This window comes from Haemaphysalis longicornis, unplaced genomic scaffold (genome assembly GCF_048455015.1).
Source record: "Haemaphysalis longicornis isolate Haplotype H1 unplaced genomic scaffold, Haemaphysalis longicornis Haplotype H1 scaffold_1, whole genome shotgun sequence".
In the NCBI taxonomy this organism is placed as follows: domain Eukaryota; kingdom Metazoa; phylum Arthropoda; class Arachnida; order Ixodida; family Ixodidae; genus Haemaphysalis; species Haemaphysalis longicornis.
This window is the reverse complement of record NW_027526203.1, coordinates 173,816,152-173,840,072: the sequence shown is the minus strand read 5'-3', so window position 1 is coordinate 173,840,072 and position 23,921 is coordinate 173,816,152. Positions and strand designations below refer to the sequence as shown.

Here is a 23,921-nt window from a genome sequence, read left to right as displayed (position 1 = left end):
CTACCAGTAATCCAGCTTATAGTGATGTACTCGTGCCAGTGAATCTTGCGCGGCCAGCCATTTTGCAACGTCCTTAAAAAATGCAAAAAAAAAGGTAACCAGAATTTGCGTACATCAGCTGTGCATCGAAGCTTTTGTTTCTTAGTTGCAAGGTGATTTCCTGTTTTCTGTTCATTTCTTTGTTTTAGATTTTTTGCTCATCCCGCAACACGCCATGCTGAGTTCTCGACGTCATGGCAGTATATCAATATGCTCTCTGAATCAGCGCGCGTCCAGCTCCTTCAGGTTCTGTCGGCCAAAAAACAATGGTGGACGCGCGTGTGCGTGGCCTTCGATACCAACTGAGCTGGGTTGGCGCAACCTTGAAACATTAATGCTTCGAGGCATGGTCATGCATGTTCATGTAGCACATGCAATTTTGTCCTAACCATTGGCGGATCCAAAGGGTGGCCCGGGTGTCGTGACCCCCGCCTCCTCCCCCCCCTTAATTTTGGAATTCATACCCCTAAGAAGATGACCTCTCAGGTCTAGTTGATGAATCTTTCTATTTCTTGTACTTATGGTTTTAAAAAATTTCTTTGAATAAAAAAGGCTACTATCTTTCACCTCCTCCTTATCACTATCATCATCATAAATGATAGCAGCTGACCCCACTCAGAGAGAGAGAGAGAAGGCTCTTCATTGGAAAAGCAGAGAGATTTGCAGGCATTTACAGTCGCCTACATGCTTCTCTGCTGTGGGGAAGAAAAGGCCCAAAAAAAGAACTGGGCACGAAAGCAAAATAAAAAAAAACTGTCGTGGACTTGGCGCGATATCGGACTTACTCCACTTCGCCGATCGCTGTCGATACTTATACCGGCACATGTCAGGGAAATCTGTCTGGTCTGGGTCCCAGTGCACAGAGGTGTTGAACTTAACGAAACCGCTGATTACCTGGCAGGAGTAGCACTGAATGGTCATCTGTTTGATACTGTGCCCCCGATAGCGTATACGTTGTTGCAACTAGGTTTCGAAGGTACAGTTCGCTGGACAGCTTCGGACTAGACATTATCGCTGGCTGCCCTGACATTCAGCACCTACGGTACTTTTGGAATTGTGACTATCGACTGTGCGAGGTCACACTGACTTGTTTTCCCTGCCGAACACCTAATTTGAATTTTTATCAACACCGCGCACGCATAGCGCCATCGGCCATGTGCGGCTTCTGTCAAGAGGAGGAAACATTTGACCTGTTGTCTTGCCGGCGGTTCTCCTCCCTCCGAAATTGTTACCTGGAGGTTCCCCTCCGGCGCCTGGGTCTCGCCTTGTCGGTGCCTAATTTATTGTCATTTGGGGCAGTCGGGCTTGGTTGGTGCAACGGGGATGTTTGTCGCGCTCTTCACTCTTTTATTGCCGAATCAGGTCGCTTGCCTTAATCCATCGCATCAACCAATTTTTAATCGTTTATTTCAATACCTGTTGGTACAACAGTATTGATTTTTTTTTTGGTTCCGAAATTGTTAGCATCACTGTACCCTATTTCCCCTTAGTTTGAAACTAATTCATAAGCTTCTTCAGCAGTGAAACCACAATCAGACTTGGCCAGTCCCCCAGAGTGGGTACGTGCCATTCTAATTGTTATGGCTCCAACCAACCAACCAACATTTGTTCTGAGCTTGGGCCACATAATTTACAATTTTGAAATTAGACCAATTTCATTCAAATAAGAGAACAATCTTTAGAGCTTGGCGCTGCTTCGAGGGACGAATCCATGGTCCTAAAATAATCCTGAGAGTAATCGGTCCCTGTTCTAGACTTTCAATGTTTTTAAGGAAGTGGGATCTCGGTTCCATGTATAGGCCGCACATTCTAATAAAATGTGTTCAATTGTTTCGACACAAGCACAATTATCACAGTGCGGATTTGGCGTCGCTCCATGCGAAATAGGTAGCTATTTGTGTATGCACAGTTCAGCCGTAGACGATTGAACAACGTTTTCAGGTTACGCGGAAACTGTCTCGGGAGTCTCGACTTTAATTCTGGGTCAAAAGTGTGCAAAAAACAGCGAGTATTTTGTAAGTTGCTCCATAGACGGCTTCTTTCAATCACAGAAAAGTGGTGAGCCATGGCAGAAGCTTCTGTTTTCGTTAAATACACCTTGCGATATTTCCGGTAAAAAAGTCCTTTACGGGCCACTTCGTCGGCTTTTTGGTTACCTTTGATGCCACTGTGTCCAGGTATTCACTGCAATTTAATGTTGTGTCCAGCAGACCAGGCAAGATGGTGAAGGTATGAGATATCACAGGCTGCGATTTGGTGGGGGCAGTTCCGAAACGGAAAAAGTATAAAAATACTGTGCCCAACCCCAACTTCCATCATCATCATCATCGTCATTACGGGTAGTTAGGAAGCGCCACTGCGGCATTGCATTGGTCTATGCGGTATATGACGCATCGTCAGCCGTTGCCGCCTCAGGCCGGCTGTTCTGTGGGCCGGCTGTTCTTTCGGCTGCTGCTGCGGTGTTCGCGAGCGTGGAACTCTGTTGGACATTTCTGTTCTCTTGCAGCGTAATGTCGTGAAGTGATCGAGCACCATGGCAGCTGAGACCGCTGAAGGTTCGGCGCCGCCTGTCGCCGCTGAAGATGTCGAGCTCGCCGATGTCGGCTTGCTCGTGAAGTATCTTCGTCGCGTGGTTCCAGTTCTCCTCGAAGAAGACGACGTTGTGCAGGCCTCCCTCGAGGCCGCCCTCAGTGACAAGGCCAACTTGGACGTTCTCCGCAAGTTCATCGGGGACCCACAAGTCAAGACGCTGCTCGTGCAGCGATCTTCTAGCAAAGGTGAGTCGATCTCTACTGGGGCCGGTTTAAGCCTAACAGGAATCGCTGTCCGCTGACGTAGACTTTGGTCTACTCGGCGTTCCGACGGCGGTGTTTGTGTAGGCGACAGCTCTCGTAGCAAGTATTTGTGGGCACCACGTTTCGCATGCGGCGCCTGCGACTGTCGCTCATTCTTGTTCTTCGCTCGTTAATTTGAGAACATGGTCACAGTAGGCGTGTCCGCGGGAAGCTGGGGGGGCTCCTCCCAGAACCGGTTGTCGGGGCGCGAATGAATGAGACAAACCCTTCTACTCCTTTCCTGTATTCTAACTGCGTCTGTAAGGTTGCGTTAGCTTGCAAGACGCCGTCTGGACGTAAGCGACGTGGTCGTAGTCTACTGATGGGAGCTGGATGCTAGCTGGGAGCATCGCGCTTCCGTCTAGTTACGTCTTGACTCACGATCTTCCGATCCCTGATAGGTAGCACGCCGATTTGACATGTGTGCATACTTAGTAAAATACGGACCTCAAGCAGTAAGGCAATAGTTGCTGTTCATGCCTCGTGGCCGGGTCACCGGTGGGCGCAACTTCGCTGCCGCCAACTTTTGCAGCCGCGATGAGAGGGAACCTATGCTTATGACAGCTCTGCCAGTTCAGCCCTACAGCTCTGTACAATCGTAAGCTTTATGACAGTAAACACGGAGCGCGTGCCGCTCAATACATGCAGAGCGCTCTGGTGAGAGGCTGGCGTGCTCTGGCAGTTTGTGCGGTTGGCGGACGCACTCCCTGAAAGCGCTTTATCGCGCGGCTACCTGCTGCATTAGTTACGTCACGGAGGATAACTCTTTTTATCACCCAATCGGGCGCGAAAAGAAAACGTTTTAATGCGTTCGCTTCGTCTCGCGCTTGTTAAAAAGCCCTTCATCGCCACATGTATTCTCTGGAATAATTTCCAGATATCTAACGTAGCTTCTGCAGCAGACAACAGCGCAATCAGCCATTGTCAGGGAGCGGATCCGCCAAATGTACGAACCACGGCCTCCGCGATCGGCTGCCGGCGGCGCGCCGTTGCTCCGGCCGTCCCATTCGGCGCGCCCCCCAGCAAAAAAATGTAATGCGGCTCACTCCGCAACGTGCCGCGAGGTGGCGGTGTTAGCCGATGGTTCGGCCGCTCGCACCGGCTCCTCTGAATGGCTTGGCGGAGATTGCGCGGCGGGTTGTCTTCGTTGTCGTAATTCCTCTTGCCTCCCCTGCGGGCGTTTTGTTTAGATGAAATAAGACTTGAAAATGATTTTATGAAGTCGGCTTGTCTCAGCAGCTTAGAGAAACTTATTTAAATGAAGCAAAGGTGTGCCAGCGATCAACGAAAGGTTGACCATGTTTCAAGCGTGGAGCGAGCATACGGAGTGGTACGCAGTACTTTCTCGGAGGTCATTTATAGAGTTTTTAAGTGCAATGCACTTCTTAAGCGACCCTGAACCTGCGTCCACCGGCGATGTCCGCGCACGTGGAGATAGGCGCGCGCAGCCTGGCCGCTGACATGGCACATACTTACGTGGGGGATTGGCCAGGAATCTCCTCGTCTTCCTTGGCAACGGGGGGAGATGGGCGCGCGCTGCCTGGCCGCTGACATGGCACATACCCACGTGGGGGATTGGCCAAGAATCGGGCGTGAGAAGGGCTAATGCATCTGCTTAAAGGAGTACTGACACGACATTTCAAAGCTGAGATCCGCTCTAGCAATCAAGTACAACGACAACACAAATAGGTGTCTGTGAATAAATGCATCTTTCTTTCTTTGTAGTTGTGTGTGTGTGTGTGATCTCTCTTTCGCGAACATTACTGAACCGCGCAAATTCAACTCGTGCATTCGCACTTTCACATTCTTCCCCTCGGGGAAATGCGGGGAATTTTTTATAAATAGTTATTTGGGGTGATCAGAACAAGTTTGCAGTTGGCGTGCCATGTTGTTGCAACGGTCACCTACCAGGCCGCATCGCGCAACGGTCAACGCATCGGTCAACGCGCAACAGTCAACGCAACGGGGGGGCCTGGTAGGTGCAACGGTCACCTACCAGCCCCCCCCCCCATTTCTCCAGTGGTCGTCCACGTTTCACAGCTCCCGCTGAGAACTGTGGACCTAAGTACCGGTCTATAAGGCCACAGCGCACTCACTGGCCATTTTGCAGGCGTATAGCGTGTTTGACAGCTGGCACTCCGTCGGCTCCGAATTTCATTTCCTCATCCAAATACACCGTGTTTTCTGCCATTTTATTTTCTTTGCGAGGCGTGCAATTTTTGGAACCATATCTCGCTCGCACTGACCCCCAACTCCATATTTTTGCGTAATTGAGTATTTAATGCTTCCGCAGTGATGATGTAAAAAAAGCTATGCGGGCCCTGGACTCGCTTGTGCGCTGTGGTAGGTAACTGTTTAGGGTTAAAAGAAATTGCTAACATTCAAACCAAACATATAAAAGCTAAGTTACTTCTAAGATGGGACCTGAAATCAGTAACGAAAAGTTCATGTATTTTAGGTATTCATACCACTCACAGTGCTTATTGCGCTTCCCAGTAGGCACCGAGATACCTTTAAGAACGAAATAAAAACGGAGTACATCGAAGTTAAACTTATTTTCTGTTTGCTGCAGCTGAAAACGAAAACGTAATAGCATAACGCAGATGTGCCACGGAGATTACGATGTCGCTCAGGAATCCCTCAACATAATTCACTTCCAGCGTTTTTCAGTCTCAACCGGTATTACAACGTATAAAGGTTGATTCGAATGCCAGAAAAAACAGCGGCCACCCGTTGTCTCAAGTTAATAGCCTTGGCTGTACAGAATTGAATTAAGACCGTACGCCAGCATAAGAAATAACAGTACCTGTTTATGATTTGAACATCATTAAAACGCGGGAAGTTTCGCTACCGCGGTATTAGTATTATCGGAAAGGCATAGTCGGTTCCGTGGAGCGTAGTGCGGGACAGCGCATGTGAAATAACCCCGTCTTGTCGCCACCGTAGCTGACATAAAGGCATCACCAGGTGCTTTAATATTACTTTCCATTCCTAAAAGCAGCTATGGCCGTTTATTTTTGCCATACGTAGCGCAAAAGCTGTCAAAAGCCATTTCGCGGACCGGCGCAGCACGGACGGCTGCTGCTTTCAACCATCGGCTCCGCGCGCCGCGGTGCGGCGGAAAGCGGTGAAACGGCCCCTTTGAAATTACGCTCTCTCCGGCCGAATGGGACGGCCGGAGCAACGGCACGCCGCCGGCAGCCGATCGCGGAGGCCGTGGTACGAACTACGCTAGTTGGCCATCCCATCGCTAGACCGCTCTGCATGTACTGAGCGAAAAGCGCTCCCGTGTTTACTGTCATAAAGCTTTCGACTGCACACGTGTAGTGCGCATATCCCGCATTTGTGGCGATAACATTGTCGTCGCATCTTCGGACTTCCCTTTCCCCGTCTGCTGTACAAGTCACTTTTTCTCCCCTCTAGCTCAGGGCACGAACTCCACGATACAGTGCATTTGCATCCTGCGTTGATATGCTGGTGTCGCCTTGTCGTGCTGATGTGTGAAGTGCAATTACACGAGCTCATTCAGTTGTTTGCATTGCACGTTGTCTGTTGTGCATGCTGTCGACTGCGCACCTTATGCACTAAATCCGCCGGAAGAAACCTACGTGTACACTGAATTGCCCAGACAAGAAAAAGTGACGAAACTAAGAGGTTTCTTCATTTTTTCTTTGTTGTGTTCTTAGGACGACTTAGGCTTGTGTTAGGCCCATCGAATGTCAATCAACAGACAGGCTTCAGGTGACTGTTTTTTGCAGTTTGTTTCAGAAAGCTGTAAATTTTTGTTTTTTACAAGCATCTGATTGCACAGCAGCAAGACATTCTTCCCTCATGTGTGTGATGCTAGTCTGCATTGCATGGCATTTGATGAGTTTGCCAAAGCACTGCTTTGCAGAACTGTGCAAACGGCATTGCTACATGGTTACTGTCTGATGAAGGTTGCGGGGAACATTGTAAATATTTGGCATGTTTACGAATGTTGCAGCAGTAGTGGACTAGGTAATTTATGAGTTCTAATTCGATAAAACACGTTTTTTGCACCTAGATATTATATGAGCACTTTGATGTGAGGCTTGGATAGGATTCCTTTTAGGGTGGCAAGTGCATGGGTAAGGGAGAATGGCTCAACTTCCCCGGATAGGCCTTGGGTTGCTCAACCACCGTGCATCTTGTGGCTGAGGCCTGGGCCTGTGCACAAGTTCAAGGGAAACAGACACAAAGTGAATGCCAGAGCCCTTCAATGCTTTTCTGGTCACAAAACTCTGGCCGCAGTTTCCTAGTAGGGACAAAAGCTGCCGCTAGGGTCGCCGCTGTCAGCATGGGGGAATTCCATGCCCGTGTCACCAGCGTGCAAAGTGCTCGACTGAAGCTGCTGCCCTAGTTTGGAGCAGTTGTTGCAAACCGCTGAAATTCTGCTATCACTCATATTTAGCCTGACATACAGTGTGATTGCTGTATCCGCATGTGAAAAAGTTTCCTTTGCTTATCTTTGCAAGGTTCCGATGGAGCCAGTCTTGCAAGTTTTTGTCTCTTGCAACGGAGCGTAAGATTGTGCTTTGTTTATTTACTTAGGCCTGTGACACAACTGAAGCTTTAGAATTAGACATTGAGGCTTGCAGCAGTGCCGATCACGCTAGTTATAGTGAATCTGACAGTCTATGCTGCTGAGAAAGTGCAGGAGTGAGGGGGTGAAAGCATCAGATAAGGGAATGAATAGGTCAGAAGATACGACAGCACAATAGGCAGAATTGGGGGGTGATGTGTTTTTGTTGCTGCTGGGGGCAGGGGGACATGGGGCGCAGGGGTGGTGCTGCAGTGGCTGCTTTTCAGATGATCATCATCATCATTAGTCTATCTGTGCCCGCTGCAGGGCAAAGGCCTTTCCCATAGGTCTCCAATTATCCGGATCCTGTGCTAACTGTGACCAATTTATCCCCGCAAACTTTTTAAAAGAGTACTGACGTGAAAATTTCATGTTCCACTTTTATTGCTTTTATCGATGCTTAATGGTCTGGTGAACCCGAAACAGCACTTTAAATACTTCAGCGCACGATAATTAATTACATTAAACGGCCTGAAAATTGTTTGTTTCAAATTCTCGCACTTTCACCCCGCAAGGCGCATATGAGAGAATCCCGGCATGATCTCACCGCTTTGTGCGGACATCAAAACACTGGAGAGGCCGATGGGGGCGTTGTTTTGACCGCGCCGCTGCCGGAGCTGAATGGCTGAGGTGCCTGAAGGTGCTAGGCCTACCATTGCGGCGGAAATTCAATGACCGCTTTCAATAAAAGTCCTGATGGCGACTTCTATTGCGATTCCGGGCTATATTATCGCTTCCTTTCCCATGTGTGGAACTTTATTTCGGCCAACAGTGCCTTTCTGGGCAGCGGTTATGCCTGTAGCTCTGGCTACGTGCACCCGTTTGTGAATGCGCCGGCGCCCTCTCGCTGCTCGCGGGGCCGCCGTGTTAAGTGACGTCGCGAGTTTTTGATGAGCGCTGTCGCGTCACTTCCTTCGGCTATCACCGGATGATGTCAAGCTGATGTCCATTTGCTGAGCGCTGCTCCGTCGGCACGATAAATGAGATCCAATTAAAGTATATGTTCTTCGCGTCGCAGGCCGCTCATATTTCAGCCAGGGTATTCTGTTGAGTAAAGGAGTGAACTGTGCAATAATATTAACGCCAAAAATTGGTGTCAGTACTCCTTTAATCTCACCTGCCCACCTAACTTTTGGCCTCCCTGTGCCACACTTGCTTTCTATAGGGATCCACTCTGTTACCCTTAATGACCAATGGGTTATCTTGCCTTCGCATTGCATGCCCTTCCCACACCCATTTCTTCTTAATTCTACTAATATGTCCTTAACATTCGTTTGTTCCCTGACCCACTCCGCTCGGTGTCGGCGAGCTCGACGTTCAAGGACGCTGCCCAGCGTTCGAGGCGTGATCTCTCATGTGCCGTTCTCCTCGCTAGTTTGCGTGCGTTCGCGCCTGAAGTAGGGAGCACAGACTCTGAGTTTGCAGTACAGACGCCAAGTTTGAAGCCGGTTGCCGTGGGTTCTTGCGCATGCTAACGCGGTCCACTTTGGGAGAGGTGCGACAAGCTGCAGACGAAACAATCTGGGCCTGCCAGACGCGGAGAACTTTTCAGCAGCAAGTCCGGAAATCCATGCGAGGTGCTACAGCCGGGTCTCCGACGAAGGGAGAGGGGCTGCCAGCTCTGCTGCTTCTCCAGCCTGGCACCTCTAGTGCAAGCTGCGCCAATTTATTTAACTTAGAAATCCCTGGACATTCCCTTTCTGTGACGCTCCTTATCTCTTTTTTAGGAAAGGACCTTAACTCTTCATTTGGCTTACATGTGAGTGTGTGTGTGTATGTGCATGCATGCGTATGTATGAAGACGCGCGCGGACAGGCAGGCCGGTACTCTAAAGCAGTAAGGAGTGCATGGGGGAACTAATTAGACACTTTTTGAATGAACCCGCAACCTTTTGGAATACGGGCCCAATGCTTTACCGATTCCGCTATGGAGACAACTGTAGTCCCCTCCATTTTATGGTGTATTCTTTGTTGAGGGGTGGTGTCTAACATTTCTGCAGCAATTCAGGGCTGAAGGAGTCCTCATTTTTAAACCCAGGGTCATGCTTCGAGTATGACTTGTCAGGAGCTGTGGAGTGGCAGGGGTCCCTCTTACTTTTTCCCTTAATTCAAATAAATTTACTAAGAACTGCGCACACGTTTGGTTTATTTGGCAATCTGAATTGTCTGATTTGAAGCAATGAAGTTATATTTTTGTTTGAGGCTCACGAGATGCAAGCAAAAAAATTTGTAATATTAGAGTGACTATTAGTGTTTCCTAAATTCATCGCTTAAGGATTAATGTTAGGGTTTTAAAAATTAAGTACCTTTGAAGCCAAAAATAGCCAGAAATATAGAAATGATGCCTGCTTTGCAAAAAATGAATGACAGCCTTACCCCGATCTTGGAATGTTTGCTGTAAACAACTAAGCACACATAAGTCATCAAATTTCAATGGTTTTTGGGGAGAAAATGTGGCACAGGATGGGTTAAAATGTTGTGGTTCTGTTGTGACTAGAAATGTCGTGGCCACTACAGCTTGGGTGCAGTTGGTACGTTTGCTCCCAGCTGGACCTTGCATGGCTTTCTGCCATTAATTACAATGGTACGTGACTTCCTTTCGGGGGAAGCTTACATGTTGTGTTGCTTCTGAGCCATTGTGGTGAGGGATCAGTCGGCAGAAACTGCCTCAGAAATGAACCCTGTCTTATGACCCCATGTCTGCTAGACTGTGCAGCTGAGCAGTACTACTGAGGTAAAGTGCGGTGGAGTTAGCACAGCATGCACAAGCAAGTGAGAGTGTACAAGTCCTCTTTGTAAGGGCAATTTCAGCAGGCAATCTGCTGAACATTGAATGGTGCTTGGCGTCTGTGCACCTTGCTTCCTGTATACGGTCCTAACTGATAAGCCCTGGCGTAAGGTTTCGCTCCACCGAAGGGGAAAGTGCAGCTAGTAGCCTGAGGGAGTGGAAACATGATTGGTTTGCGTCTGACTGGAAGTGCGTGGCTTTCTTTGCAGATGAGGAACTTGTTGGCGAAGGAGGGGGAGACGTGGAAGAGGACAATGTCTCCTACACCCTCTCAAGCGAGGTACACTTCACGAACCCCAAGATTAACAGGTGAGGGCATGAAATGGCGAACGTCTTCTCATGAAAGGTTTGTTGAGGGGCGTTCTGTTTCGGACTGCGTGAACGGGAAACTCCTGGCTTGGAGTTTTCTGGCCAGAAACCTGTTTCCTTTGGGCGCTGGCAAGGATCGGGCATGAATGTTTTTGTTAAAGTAGTTTGACAGTCAAGCTTCTGATATTCTCATTGAGAACATTCATCCCAAAACGTTTGCCACAGAGGCATTAGTGAGCACCTTAGAAGCTTGGCTGTCAAACATGTACTTTATTTGTGTATTTGTGTTGCCAAAAAGCAAAGGGGCTCAGGAGGGTTCAGGTTGACCATAGCTCATCTGTGGGGAACGTATGTGGCACTAGAAAGGAATAGGATGCATGTCTGGCTGCAAGGAAAATTTGTCTTCCATGCTTTTTTTTTTTTTGACGGCGTGACACAATTGAATGAGCACATCTGCATAAGGGGCTCCTGTACATATGATTTTTGGCAGTAGGTAGCTACTCGGAGAACACCATCCTCAAGAAATGTGCCCAAGACACCCCCTGCCGAGACTGCATTGAATTACATCCACAGTCGCCAACTGCCTGTCAAATCAGCTGTCAGAATTTATCAGGGTCAACGTTTTTTTGACGACATCCCACCTTATTTCTAGTGTCAACACCTTGGCTGCCCATTGTGAACAGACCTTACAAGTCAGTTGGTCGTAATTGTGTCAACCACTCAGCAGCACATTTGCTCTGAGGCCACTTCAGTGTTTGACTGGTCTGTGTTGCGTTTCAAGATTCTTAATCGGTCCTTTAAAATTAGCTCCATACCCCAAAATCACAGCATCCTATTGGGTGAGCTGCCATTTAAGTTTTTCTTATTTACCCGTCACTTTCTGAGGTTTATTTGCCGGCTTTTTTTTTTGTTATTTGGAATCGGAAACTAGTTAGTTGCCGAGAGTGTGAACTGTTTAATGTAGTGGCACGTGTTGGCTGCTTATGTTTTTATTTCTAGTGATTGCAGCGATTCTTTTTGCCGATAGTCCGATTGATCTATGGCGATGTTCTGATTTCATCGGGATTTGGAGCCTGAATATGACGTGCATCTAATGCTGAAGTAATGGATCACTGCTCTGGCTTAGAGCCTGATGAAGTCGCTTCTCCTAGCTAGATAGTTGTGCACAGAGGAGTCAGTGCTCATCCAGCGAAGTGGCAGTGTTTGCTGTCAGAGTGGTATAAAATTGGTCCCAAAGGATGCGGACACCCTTTTGCTGAGACTGATAACATTTCGGACATCGCCGAAGTGGCCACCAAGATGAGAAAAAACGAGGCAAAAGACAGAGGCTAAACTAACCAATTAACTGCTGCTGATGTTGTCTTCTGTCATTTTCACTTTGGAAACTGATGTTGGACGATTTGGCATCATGCACAGTCACCGCTAGAAAATAGGGGTTTTTCATATAGTATCTCAAATAATTTTTTTGCCAGCACAAATAAAACTCCAGGAAACATTGCAGCATACCAAATTGGACATAAATACTGTTTCATAAAAACATACAGTAATGTCGCGAAAGAACGCTTACCCAAAGTACAGAGATACTACTATAAGTGAAATACGGGATGGGTGAACTTTCAGGTCAGGTGCGAAAAACAACAAAAAAGTGGGTGCACCGCCAACCAAAACTGCGGAGATATCAAGAAAAAATACAAGATGAGTGAACTTTCGGGTCAAGTGCGGAAAGTACAAATAAGTGATTGCATCAATACATGAATAGATGATTCGCGTTTTTGTTCACTTGTCAGTGCTAAAGCCATCGATTTTAAGGGGTGGGCGATCCTTGGGGTCTTTTAGTAAATTGGATATTTCCTGGGTGATGTTTCGGGGAAGGGCGTTCTCTCAGAACTTTACGGTAAGTTGCAAAGAAAAATTGTGGTGCACATAAAAATATAAAAAGGCCCAGTTTTTGCTTTAAATACAATTATAAAAAAGTATAGTACCAAAAACTGGACACAGTAAAGGAAATTCAGAATATAGAATTTGAAGATACATGAGCCGGGAATGAGCCGCTGCTGCAAAAAGCCACAAACAAAAATCTGCTTCATTGCTCGTGCCATGCGGTGAAGCAGTTCCTGGATTTTGTGAAGCACGGGTGCAGAACGCACTTTTCACTCAAAACGTCTGTTTTTTGTTTCACCTTGCGTTCTTTGTAGCAAATTTTGCACTTTCGCTTCCTTGGTGTCTTCCGGGGGTGGGGCTCCACATCTTGTGCCACAGGACCTTCTCGGGAAACGTGGTCAGCGTCAGTCTTGAGCAGCTCTTGGGTTAGCTCCAACTGGAGAGATAGCTGGTCGAAGTTTACGCTCCTAAGCAACCCCAGTGTTGCGAGTTGTTGGCGGTGCTCTTGAAAAAGAATGAAACTATTCACAGTTGCAATGCAGTGAAAAAAGTGTTTTCCACCACCTTGCACACTTCATCAAACGTTGTAGGGTGCAATCAGCTGATCCTGTTTATTGACACCCTGCATCAGGGGTTTCCCCAGGCATCGAATCAAGGGGGGTGTCTCAATGGCTCTGGGAAAGGGGGGGGGGAGGTTCATAAACTAGAAAAGCTGTTTTTTTATCCCACTAGTTAAATAATAGACGTCTGTTAACCAAACGCTCATTCCCGTGACGTACGTTTTTCATTTTCTATATATATATATATATGTATGTATATATATATATATGTGTATATATATATATATATATATATATATATATATATATATATATATATATATACACACCTGAGAGGCGGTGCTTTCTATTCAATCTAAGACAAAAACAAATTTAGAGAAATTCATTTTTTACCATGAAAGGTCCGTATTCAGTTTTTTTTTAATTTCTCACCATTTTTAACGTATAAGGACATTTTCGAACTTGTTACCAGGGCCAGTGACGAAATTTGAGTTCTTGAAACAATGTTTAGGTAGTACACGAATTATGCAGCACTTATAAATCAGGCACCGATTGTACGCTCCCGATTTATTAAAAACGCACGCCAGGATTAGCTTCCGTAGGGCTTCGCCTCGCCAAATTGCCCATTTTAAATGTACATGCTAAAAGAGCTTCTGCAAAGATTACGGTTGTAAACAAAGAATGGCATCGAATCAATGAAGAAAGTAAATTATATGTGTGTTTATGTGCGGGAGGAAAAGTTCCGTACAAGGACTGACAAGAGGGAAATTTGGGGATTCAAGGGGGGGTGTCCAGAAATACTAGGGGGGGTCTACACATCCCCTAGGGGGGGTGTAGGGAAATCACTGCCCTGCATTCTGTAATTGTACTCGTAGATCAATAGCGGCTTTCTCCGCATACCACCTCTCCGTTTTTCTTGTGGCTGTAACATTCTGTTTGGCAGCGTGATCAGTTGACATGTGAACGGCTTTTTGTCCTCCCACTACAAATAGAGGATGTTGTTTCGCTGTAGCCACAGAACATGCCCTCTCTTTGCTTTCTTTTCCCAAAACACATCTTTCAATTCTGAAGGGAAACACCGGTCTTTGTGCGTCATGCCACAAGCAGAGGGTTTTCCTTTCAAGCAAGCGACTGAACAGAGACGCAGACATGTAAAAGTTAGCGATGTGGATGACATACCCTTGATTAAAGTACTGCTTACACAGCTGTGTCACAACATCAAACGCTAGTCCACTGGCGCTAGTTATTTCCCATTTGCCTGCGTACACTTAAAACTGAACCGAATAACCAGTCTGCAAACCCGCAAGTACCCACAGTTTATAGCCCCACTTGGCAATTTTTAATTTTGCCCTGCATGTATTGCCAAATAGATTACCATCCTTTTGACTTCACCATTCTTTTGTTGACAGACAGGTTTCGTGTAGGCTGAAAAAGCTTAGCTGAGGTTGTTGTTTTTGTATTGTAAAAGCCAGGATATTTGGTGCAGCTTGTCATACAGCTTCCAGATCCGTCACTCAGAAAGCGCAGAAGTGTGGAAAATCGTCTTCTAGGCATGATGTTGCGCGGAAGAAGCTTAAAAAAAAAAAAAAAAGAAAAAAAGCCATTAGTGCTCCAGTGCAGATGGATGCGGGGGACGTGCACGGTTCCCATATAAATAAGTCCAGTGAACTTCATCAGCTCGTCTAGAGTCGGTTCCAAGACCCGTCCCCCTCAGCATAGCTCGGAAATTGAGAATATGCATCCAAGCGTTTTCTCTTGTGTTGCTGCACATCATATTGATCACCCCTGCCATGAAGAAGAGCAAAAAGAAAGCACGGGCCATTGTAAGGTGCCATGCAGGGCTCCGTGGGGCTGGATCGACACATGCTCCGGGCGGCTTTCTTGGCGTGAAGTAATTCTTTTCAGCCAATGGCAACGTACGAACCTTGGAGATAATGCGAACTGTTCAAGCATCGCTAAAAATGTTGGGAAGATAAGCGTGCACAACGGAGGTACTCGCTCAGGGCCGGAACCGAAACTTATCGGCGAACTGCGGGTGTCCCTGGCTGACTCGAAATCAGAACTTGACGCTGAGCTGTCATTGTCATCTTTGGACTTGTACCTCAAGTCTTCATCACTAAATGCAGCTGCGGGGGCAGCCTAATCTTGAGTGGAATGGTTTTCCCACAGCGTAGCTGAACAGTACGATGACACAAACGTCGCCACGGGAGCAACTGGAAGAACACCGTATAGCAACAACACAAGTGGCTCTCTACCAGATTTTAACAAAAGAAAAACTGAAACTGCTGGAAACTGACTGAAAAAGCCAGGTCCACACGTTGCACGCACAGGGGATCATCAGAAATCATTTTGTCAAAATAAAACTATCCGGACTCCAAACCAGATCTTACTAGTGAATGGCTGGCATCACTTTTACGTAATTATCACCTCTATGTGCTCTCAGATTAATTTGATGACTTGCTGGGAACATTTCGATTACAAAATTCAACATTGAAGTTGCGTGACCACGAGTGGCGTGTACCCAAAGCGCAATATACTTTCAAAACCGTGCCTTCTCTGACATCTGTGAGATACACTGCATGAGCTATTGCTGTTCTTAACTTGGGTTTGTACCCAAGTATAGCTGAGTCACAAGGTTTGTGGTGATGTTTGTGAGCACTCAGAGGCAGCCATCCTTTTCCGCAACTGACACTCACCTGTTTTTTTTTCTCTTGGGTGGTTTAAAGGTCATCGCCACACGAATCAAAAACACAATATATACGGAAAATAAAATTGCAGTCTCTGAACTACATGCCAGATGGTGCGAGGTGCCTGAAGCACAGAGGGAGTTTTGAAACCTGCTTCTGAAGCTATCAATTGTCAGCACTATTAGTGGGGTATGAAAAGAGGGGTAGGAATTAGTACAGACTAGTAACGTTAACATTGGCACCTTTTCAGCCCTTACCACAGAATGTGGCTTTTGTGGTATTGCGTAATGTCAAATCGTATATCTGCCTCGTACCTGTTGCTTGAGAACGGGGTAAAGTGTGCATGCACTGGTGCAATGCTGTCAGTTTATTTCATCGTGCTTTGCCTTAGAATCTTGTGAATTCCCATTGTTTATTTGTTCAGTACTGCCTGTGGCCTTTTGGTTGCCAGGGCAAGATTATCAGCAACATTTATGCACAAAGCACATTATTTTATGCAGAAGAAAACAAACTTGGAAGGGAGGTAGAGAGCACATGCATACAAATCCAAGATTACAAAAGAGAAAAGATGAACAACAGATTTTCAATTGTGACTGGGCACTAAAGAAGGCAAGAAAAGAAAAGAACGACAGGCAAGAAAATCACTTCGTCTAGCACAAATCATGAAAAAATAAAACGATTGGGCCAATGTATCGTAGGTGCCCTAAATAGCTTGTGTGCAGAAAACGTTTTTTTAGGAGTAACTGGTCTTGGCAATGAGACAGCAAACAAAATACGGGGCCTCACTTAACAGGATTAACTATTCAACGTGCAAGTGATTTGGGGAATGGGCGCTCGTTTGCCCAAAGCCATAACAAGGAGGAACAGATCAACAATGATCAACACATCACATTGCGTAATGTGTTGTGTGGTTTCGACTCGCTGCAGTCGGGCAGAGCTGAAATTCCCTGGGCACCCTTGGTCTCATTGAAGTGCGTGTGCTTTGCAGCCTGGTGTTCATCAAGAAGTACTCGGTCATCGAGGCCGACAAGAAGGTTCCCTCCCAGCTGCGAGTGATGAACCTGAGCGATGCCTCACCCTACGAGACGCTCCATGCCTATGTGAGCAGTGCCGTGGCCCCCTACTTCAAGTCCTACGTCAAGGAGACTGGGCGGGCTGAGAGGTAAGCGTTTGGCTGCGTTGGGCTCTGGTTTGCCCTGAGATTTCCCTTCTAGCCTGAGGGAATGCCACTGGACATACAAAAGGGGAGTGCACAGGCAGGAACAATGTTATGTGAAGAATGTAAATGGGAGCGATTTTAATGCATTGCGTTCCCTGGTATAACTTGCAACCATAAGAAAGGAGACCTGACCATCAAAACAGGGCATGGTAGAGGGCGTTTAATTGTCATTCCAAACAACCCTGCAGGCTCCGCCAGTGAGAGGCAATGCACTTCATTCATATCATCCCGAATTTTTCCATTTCATATCATCCCGAAATTTGTCTGCCATAATCGTGTCATGTAGACTCCACGGTATTCTGACCTGTTTCATTTTTGAAATGTGATGTTCCCTGTAAGTGAAGCAAAAGCGTGGTGTGAAGATTCAGTTGTACGATTTTACATTATTTGTGTCAATTTTTGCCTTTGTGTAGAAATGTCTTGGACAGAAGCAGTATTTTCTACTTGCGGTAAGCATTTGAGCATGTCTTGCACAACTTTTTCATTTTGCCTTCGCGTTGATACTTTGGACAGAAACCGATACTCCTACTTGTGGTAAGCATTGATTGGAGCATGTCTTATGCGTCTTTGTCTTGGATTCCTGACACGGGAGTGTCACTCTGTTTTTGCATCATTTGTGCACTACAGGGGTAGAAACGAGCACTGTGAGGCCAGCCTTTTCAGTGTCTGAATATAGAAAAGGAAGAACGTACCTGGAAAGTGTTGTCTTGACAGCCTCTGTGCAGCTTTCTGAAGCTGCCGGCTTTCAACAGAAGTGATGTTAAGCGCATTGCTGAATAGTTTGCTTAGGTTCCCTGCTGCAAAGCTTTTGTCTCTGTCTAGTGAGAAGTTTGTTCAGGACACCCGTGCCACCAACGTACCACTACTTTATTAAATTGCTCTGAGACGACTGCTTTTTGCTTGCGGGACCACCATTTTTGTTTCTCACAAACATCCGGTCCGTGGGTATGATTAAAAAAAAAAAACAGTCACGTATTCCAGGGATATTGCGACTAATAACGTAGCTGTATGCGTCCAGAGGTGTCTGCCTGTTCGGTTTTCACCAGCACACAGACTAGCAGCAAATGGACGAGCAAAACGACGAGCAACTAGTGCAGTATCTGAGGAGAGCCTCTGGGCTGGTCCCAATCAGTCTCCTGTGCACGACGTGCAGGTGTGCAGGGGAAGGGCCTTCATTGCTTACCTCCCCCCATTCGCTTTCACTCTCTCCCTCATGGGGAACAGGGATGGAGACAAGATGGCGCCCACGGTGGAGAAGAAAATAGCCGAGCTGGAGATGGGCCTCCTGCACCTCCAGCAGAACATCGACATTCCCGAGATCACGCTGACTGTGCACCCTGTGGTGGCGGCCACCATCAAGCGCTGTGCTGAGGAGGGACGCCGCGCCACGGCCATCGATTTTGGCGACCGCACCGAGGACTCAAGCTTCCTCAACCAGCTGCAGAATGGCGTCAACCGGTGGATACGAGAGATCCAGAAGGCACGTGGCTCTCCTTTCTCACTCCTCTTTTTTTTTAGAGTATCAGTTATGACAGAAGAACGTGACATTTATGGGTGGTTGCAGTAGGGAGGAATAAGCCTATTCAGAAATGCAGGGACAAGAAAGAATTGCCATGTGTGTAGTCAGCTGTAAGGTTGCAAAAGTGCGAGTACCTTTTTCATTCCACAAAATTAATGAGTTTAATACGCAGATTTCTTAGTTTTAAGGCTTCAGTAATAAAAAAAGACCAAGTGTAGTGTTTCTGTTCCATATAAACTGAATTATAGGTCGACCATTTATGTAGGTCACTCCATGAGATGAAAAAAAATAAAAACGAACTTATAAACAAGTCTGCAGGAAAGCACACCAGATAGATGCTTTTATTCGCAATTGTCATCCTTTATGGGCACTCCTGTCTGCTTGAGTTACTCATTAAGGGGGGACACTGGTCTTGAGGACCGAAAATTTGCCAAAAAATCAATTTTCTGTATTAATTTTATTTGCAGTCTACAGGTCCCAAAGAATGTACCTGCAAAATATTATAGCTGTATCATAAGTGTTCACAAAGCTGTTGCCCTTTGAAGTCGCCTAAATGACCATTTTTGCCTATGTTTGCAAACTTCGTGCCCTGTTTTCTCAGAACCAATTTTTTTTCCACATGGTCAGCTGTCGGGTACAATATCTTGGGATCTACTGGTTCGATTTACGTCATTTTTGCTGCATTCGAAAGCTTATGAACTGAACAGTGCAATAAAGCCGCAAAAGTACAGAATTTGTTTTTGCTGGCACAAGATTTTATGCAGTTAGTTTTACAAAAACATTGTAAATTGATGACCTGACATTTACAAATTTCACAGCGTTTGCAGAAACCATGATAAAATTACTGCAGTGGTATAGTTGCACTCCCTGGTCCTTCTAGAGCACAAAGGGATAAAAGCTATTTGAGTATTTTACAGGTACATAATGAAAAAATGGCCCGAAATGGAGTGACATAACATGTTGCACAACTCTAAACTTACACCCCGTAGACGAAAACTGACTGCATATTTGTGCTCAGGATGTTGAAATACACTTAATGTGTAAATCTCAAGCACAGAGGTTAAAAAATAACAAAAATGTCCTCAAGACCAGTGTCCCCCCTTAAAGCTGTCAGAACCTTTGTCTAAAAGCCTTGTGCCTTGTAGAGCAGTGCACCCCAAGACTTAGAACCTTTAAATTATGTTCAGTCCCTGGCGTGCAAGCTCAATCACTTTGCACCAGATGGCCTGGCCTCCCATGTGAGAAGTACTGATCTTTCCCGAAACTTGGAGAATGAAGTCGGCCACTTTATTCACTAGCTTTGGATGCACCTTTTGACATGGTCAGAGTGATTTCTTTTAAAGGTGGCCTAACAACTCTTCTCCACCTCGTCTTCAAGTGTCAAATGCTTTTCTTGGACATACCAAACTGCCGCTGGTCTGCTATATTGCCCGTCCCTTTGCCTATCGTACCACTTCCATCTTGCAATGCAGCAGTAAAGTGCTGTCGAGTTCCAGCATGCATACTGGAGTGTTGACACAGTACAGAACACAAGATGAGATTTGAATACACAAACAAGAATTAAGAACTAATGGAACTGCACAAGAGAAACTGGCGTGTAGAAAGTAGCTGTCTGCTTATGGCAGCTATATAATTAGTGGTGGCTTTTGTAGGGGTTTTGGGTGTGGGGGACTCAACCTGTATTCCGGCTTCTACGCTACATTTCGCATTACCAAGCTGAGGGCGCATGGTAAGATCCCTAGGTGGTCAAAATTAATCCAGAGCCCTCCATATGGTGCACCTCATTGCCTGTGTAGCTTCAGCGCGTTCAATTTCATAATCCATCAAAACCATTACCAAACTGGGGTATTTCTTGACATGTTACATGTTACATGGTGCGGCTAGCAATGTTTTTTCAACTGTGCAAAGAAAAATGGTGGCCCCTTACTTTGTGCTTTTGAGCTACAAAGGCTTATTTTAGTGCCTCCTCACCTGTACTGTACATGGAGACTTTGTTTTTGCACTCACAAGGGAACACTTTACCTATTTTGTTTTGACATATTCGGAGTTGAGAATTTGATTTGGCACTGCGGGGGGCCGTTTGTAGGCGCTAAATTGACACTTTGAAAATCAGACTTTTGTCTGCTGTGTAAATAAAATGCATTCTTTATTGTGAGAAAGTTAAAAATTATGCTTCAAATTTTTAATCTAGAAATGAGAAGGTTCACTGTATTCTAAGTGACACTGAATAGCTATGAGCAACACTTTTCCTGTTTTGTACGGAACTCGCTTGTTAGATGTCACCACGCGCTTGCGTAATAAAGTTGGTCCGGGAAGTGAAGTAGTGGGTAACGCGGCGGAATCTTTTGTACTAAATGAGTCTTTTTAAAATGAGGCGGACTACGAGGGTCCAGGTGCAGTGTGGCCGTGGTGACGGTGTGTGTGCCCCTTGTGTGTTCCTCCTCCCCCCACTCGGCAGGTGACCAAGCTGGACCGGGACCCGTCGTCCGGCACGGCCCTGCAGGAGATCAGCTTCTGGCTGAACCTGGAGCGGGCGCTGCTGCGCATCCAGGAGAAGCGGGAGAGCCTGGAGGTGGCCCTCACGCTGGACCTGCTCAAGAAGGGCAAGCGCTTCCACGCCACGGTCAGCTTCGACACGGACACGGGCCTCAAGCAGGCGCTGGCCACGGTCAACGACTACAACCCGCTCATGAAGGACTTCCCCCTCAACGACCTGCTGTCGGCCACCGAGCTGGACCGCATCCGGCTCGCCCTGCACGGCATCTTCTCGCACCTGCGCAAGATCCGCTCCACCAAGTACCCCATCCAGCGGGCGCTGCGCCTGGTCGAGGCCATCTCGCGCGACCTCATGGCCCAGATGCTCAAGGTGCTGGGCACCCGGCGGCTCATGCACGCCCCCTACGACCACTTCGAGGCGGTGATGAGCGCCTGCCTCGAGGTCTACAACGCCTGGGACGAGGAGTACGACAAGCTCCAGTCGCTGCTGCGCGACATTGTCAAGAAGAAGCGCGACGAGCACATCAAGACCGTCTGGCGGGTGACGCCTGCCCACAAGCGCCTCCAGTCCCGCATGGAGCAGATGCGCAAGTGAGTTTTCTGCTCTTCTTGGTTGCCAGTTGCTGCTCAGTGCCAGAGGAGGACCGCATTGTGTGTTCACTCGTTGCAAACTGTTGGGAGAGAACATCACCAGAATGGCTGCAGGTGGCACTGTTCATGCTGTGTGCCAGATTGGTAGGTTGCCCGATTGATAAATGGCACCTAAAGTGCTCTGCTGCTGCTAATGGGTAGTAGGTGATGGGTTTGCTTCTGAGCTAAAGAAGTGCCGGAGTATGGATCAGCGAACTTCTACCGCAGCAGAAGGTCCCGGGAAAGTGAGCCTCGTGTGTGCCCTTGTTCTCCCTCATTCCAGGTTCAGACGGCAGCACGAGCAGCTGCGCACAGTCATAGTGCGTGTGCTGCGACCGGTAGCTGCTCCGCGTTCGGCCCAGGGCAGTGGGGCCAGTGCTACCACCATGCCTGACGCGGATCTTCAGCCTGAGCTCTCTGAGGCTGCCGTCCTGGACTCTGCCGACAGCAGTGCCATCGAAGTAAGGCCCAGGGTCGCCTTTTCACTGCTCTTGCCTGTGCTCATGCCTAGTTTTTGCCTTTTGCATTGTCAAAATTGAGGCTGCTTATGGGTGGGCTGGCTGAATTTGTTGGGGCAGGCAAGCGCTGCGCAATGTCTTCGCACTTAGCGGCATTTCTGCGTGGGAGCCGAGAACAGGAGTGACAAACACCAGTCGACTTGTAGGGCTTGAATGCCACCAAGGAGTGAGGGCTGTTATCAAGAGTTTCAATGTTTCTGCAACAGTTTCAGTGGTAGGCAAATTCCAGAAAAGCAGTTAGAGTAACAGGAGCATTATTCTAGGGCCGGTGTGCAGCGCACCCAGGATTGGAATACAAGACGGGTGGATGAACATTTCAGCATGATTTAGCACGGGTCCTAGTATGGAGTCTCTTTGTGCTTATATGAAGTGACGTTCAGCTAATAATATTAGTGTTCTTTTCCGTTTGGTGCCAAGGACTGCTGTGTAATGTGAACCACTTTTCCTTGCCCCAGGAGGTAAACCTGGCGTACGAGAATGTCAAGGAGGTTGATGGCTTGGACATCTCTAAGGAAGGCACAGAAGCCTGGGATGCGGCCGTGAAGAGGTGAAGCCTTAACCTTTTCTTTTAAGTGCGAATGCACTTTATAAGCGACCCCAAACCTTCCACCGCCGGCGGCGGCGGCGGCGGCGGCGTCCGCAGTCCTCCTCTCTATATAAAAAAAAAAACAGCATCCGGCGCCAGGTTTCGATCCGAGGACTTTGCGGCCGCAGCGCGACGCTCTACCGACTAAGCCACGGACGCGACGCTGATATCAGTGTTAGTAACGCTCCTTATATCTTTAACGCATTCAAACTACGTCATCAGCGGCGTGCGTTGGCGACTCAGCGGCGTTATAGCGGCTTGATAACTGCGTGGTGTACACGTGATACTACAAACCCGATGGAAGAGATGGAAGAGAAGGCGGCGAGGCGGTGGGCTGCGGGGGCCGAGCGCAAGCGCCGCAAGCGGGGCGACAACCGTGCATTCGCACTTTCACATTCTCCCCCTCGGGGAAATGCGGGGGAATTTTTTTGTAGTCGGTGATAAATTAGTTGCAAACTGGGCTTGAACCATAAACTTCAAGGTTCCATAGATTAAGTGTGAAGTGGACTTTTTATGATAACTAGGAGGGATCAATACACTATGAATGCACACAAGAACCAAGCCTATTTTTATGCTGCATGAACCAAAATATTACATTTATTGGGTTCAGGTTGTTAAACCTTGCCATACTAGGAGTGCAAATATTAGTTTGATATAGCTTAAATGTAACCAAAAGTGAAACCTCTACACCACGAGACCAGCAGATATAGCCTAAATTCAATATATGAAATTGCATTGTGAAGCCCTGTGGTAGCAGCGTAATCACAAAATGCTCAGGTCCAAATACTCACTTGAGACTGAAAAAGCAGCATAAATTATTACTAATGCGCTTGCAGAAAAATAAATGTGCACTTGAGGCATGAACATGAAAAAATTATTCACAAGTGTGAAAAAAAAAAAGTGGCGGAGGACATCTACATTCAGGTTCTAGGATGAGATGCCATAGCGTTACTTTGCCGACCAGGCATTTTGCAATGGTGCTGCTGTGTTCATCATTCATGCTCTCGGTAGTGCTGAGAGAGTGACACTAGCAGCAGTGGTTCTACAGGCACTGTGCACTGTACAGAGACCATTCATGCTGGGGATTGATAAGCAAATGACATTTTGTTGACCAGTTGTCATCCATTCATTGCCTGATGCGCTGTGCCAATGTTTTTTTGTGAGGCCTGCACTAAAATGCACCCAACACCACCATGACGTGTGAAATTGCGCTGCTGCTGTGGCGGCGAACATCAGTGCTGTGTGCTTGTACC

The 23,921-nt window shown here is 47.2% G+C and overlaps 1 protein-coding gene across 1 annotated transcript in view; it reads left to right on the top strand.

Annotated features, from left to right (window-relative positions):
• Positions 1-2,436: 2,436 nt before the first annotated feature.
• The window catches only part of LOC144139424 (dynein heavy chain, cytoplasmic-like), a 157,593-nt gene continuing 136,108 nt past the window's right edge, over positions 2,437-23,921 (top strand). Inside the window, exons 1-7 of the mRNA XM_077671760.1 lie at positions 2,437-2,816; positions 10,473-10,572; positions 16,689-16,862; positions 18,144-18,399; positions 20,897-21,525; positions 21,848-22,025; positions 22,538-22,629. Coding sequence (XP_077527886.1) covers positions 2,573-2,816; positions 10,473-10,572; positions 16,689-16,862; positions 18,144-18,399; positions 20,897-21,525; positions 21,848-22,025; positions 22,538-22,629 — 1,673 coding nt within the window. The 5' untranslated portion in view covers positions 2,437-2,572. The remainder of the gene's footprint in view (positions 2,817-10,472; positions 10,573-16,688; positions 16,863-18,143; positions 18,400-20,896; positions 21,526-21,847; positions 22,026-22,537; positions 22,630-23,921) is intronic.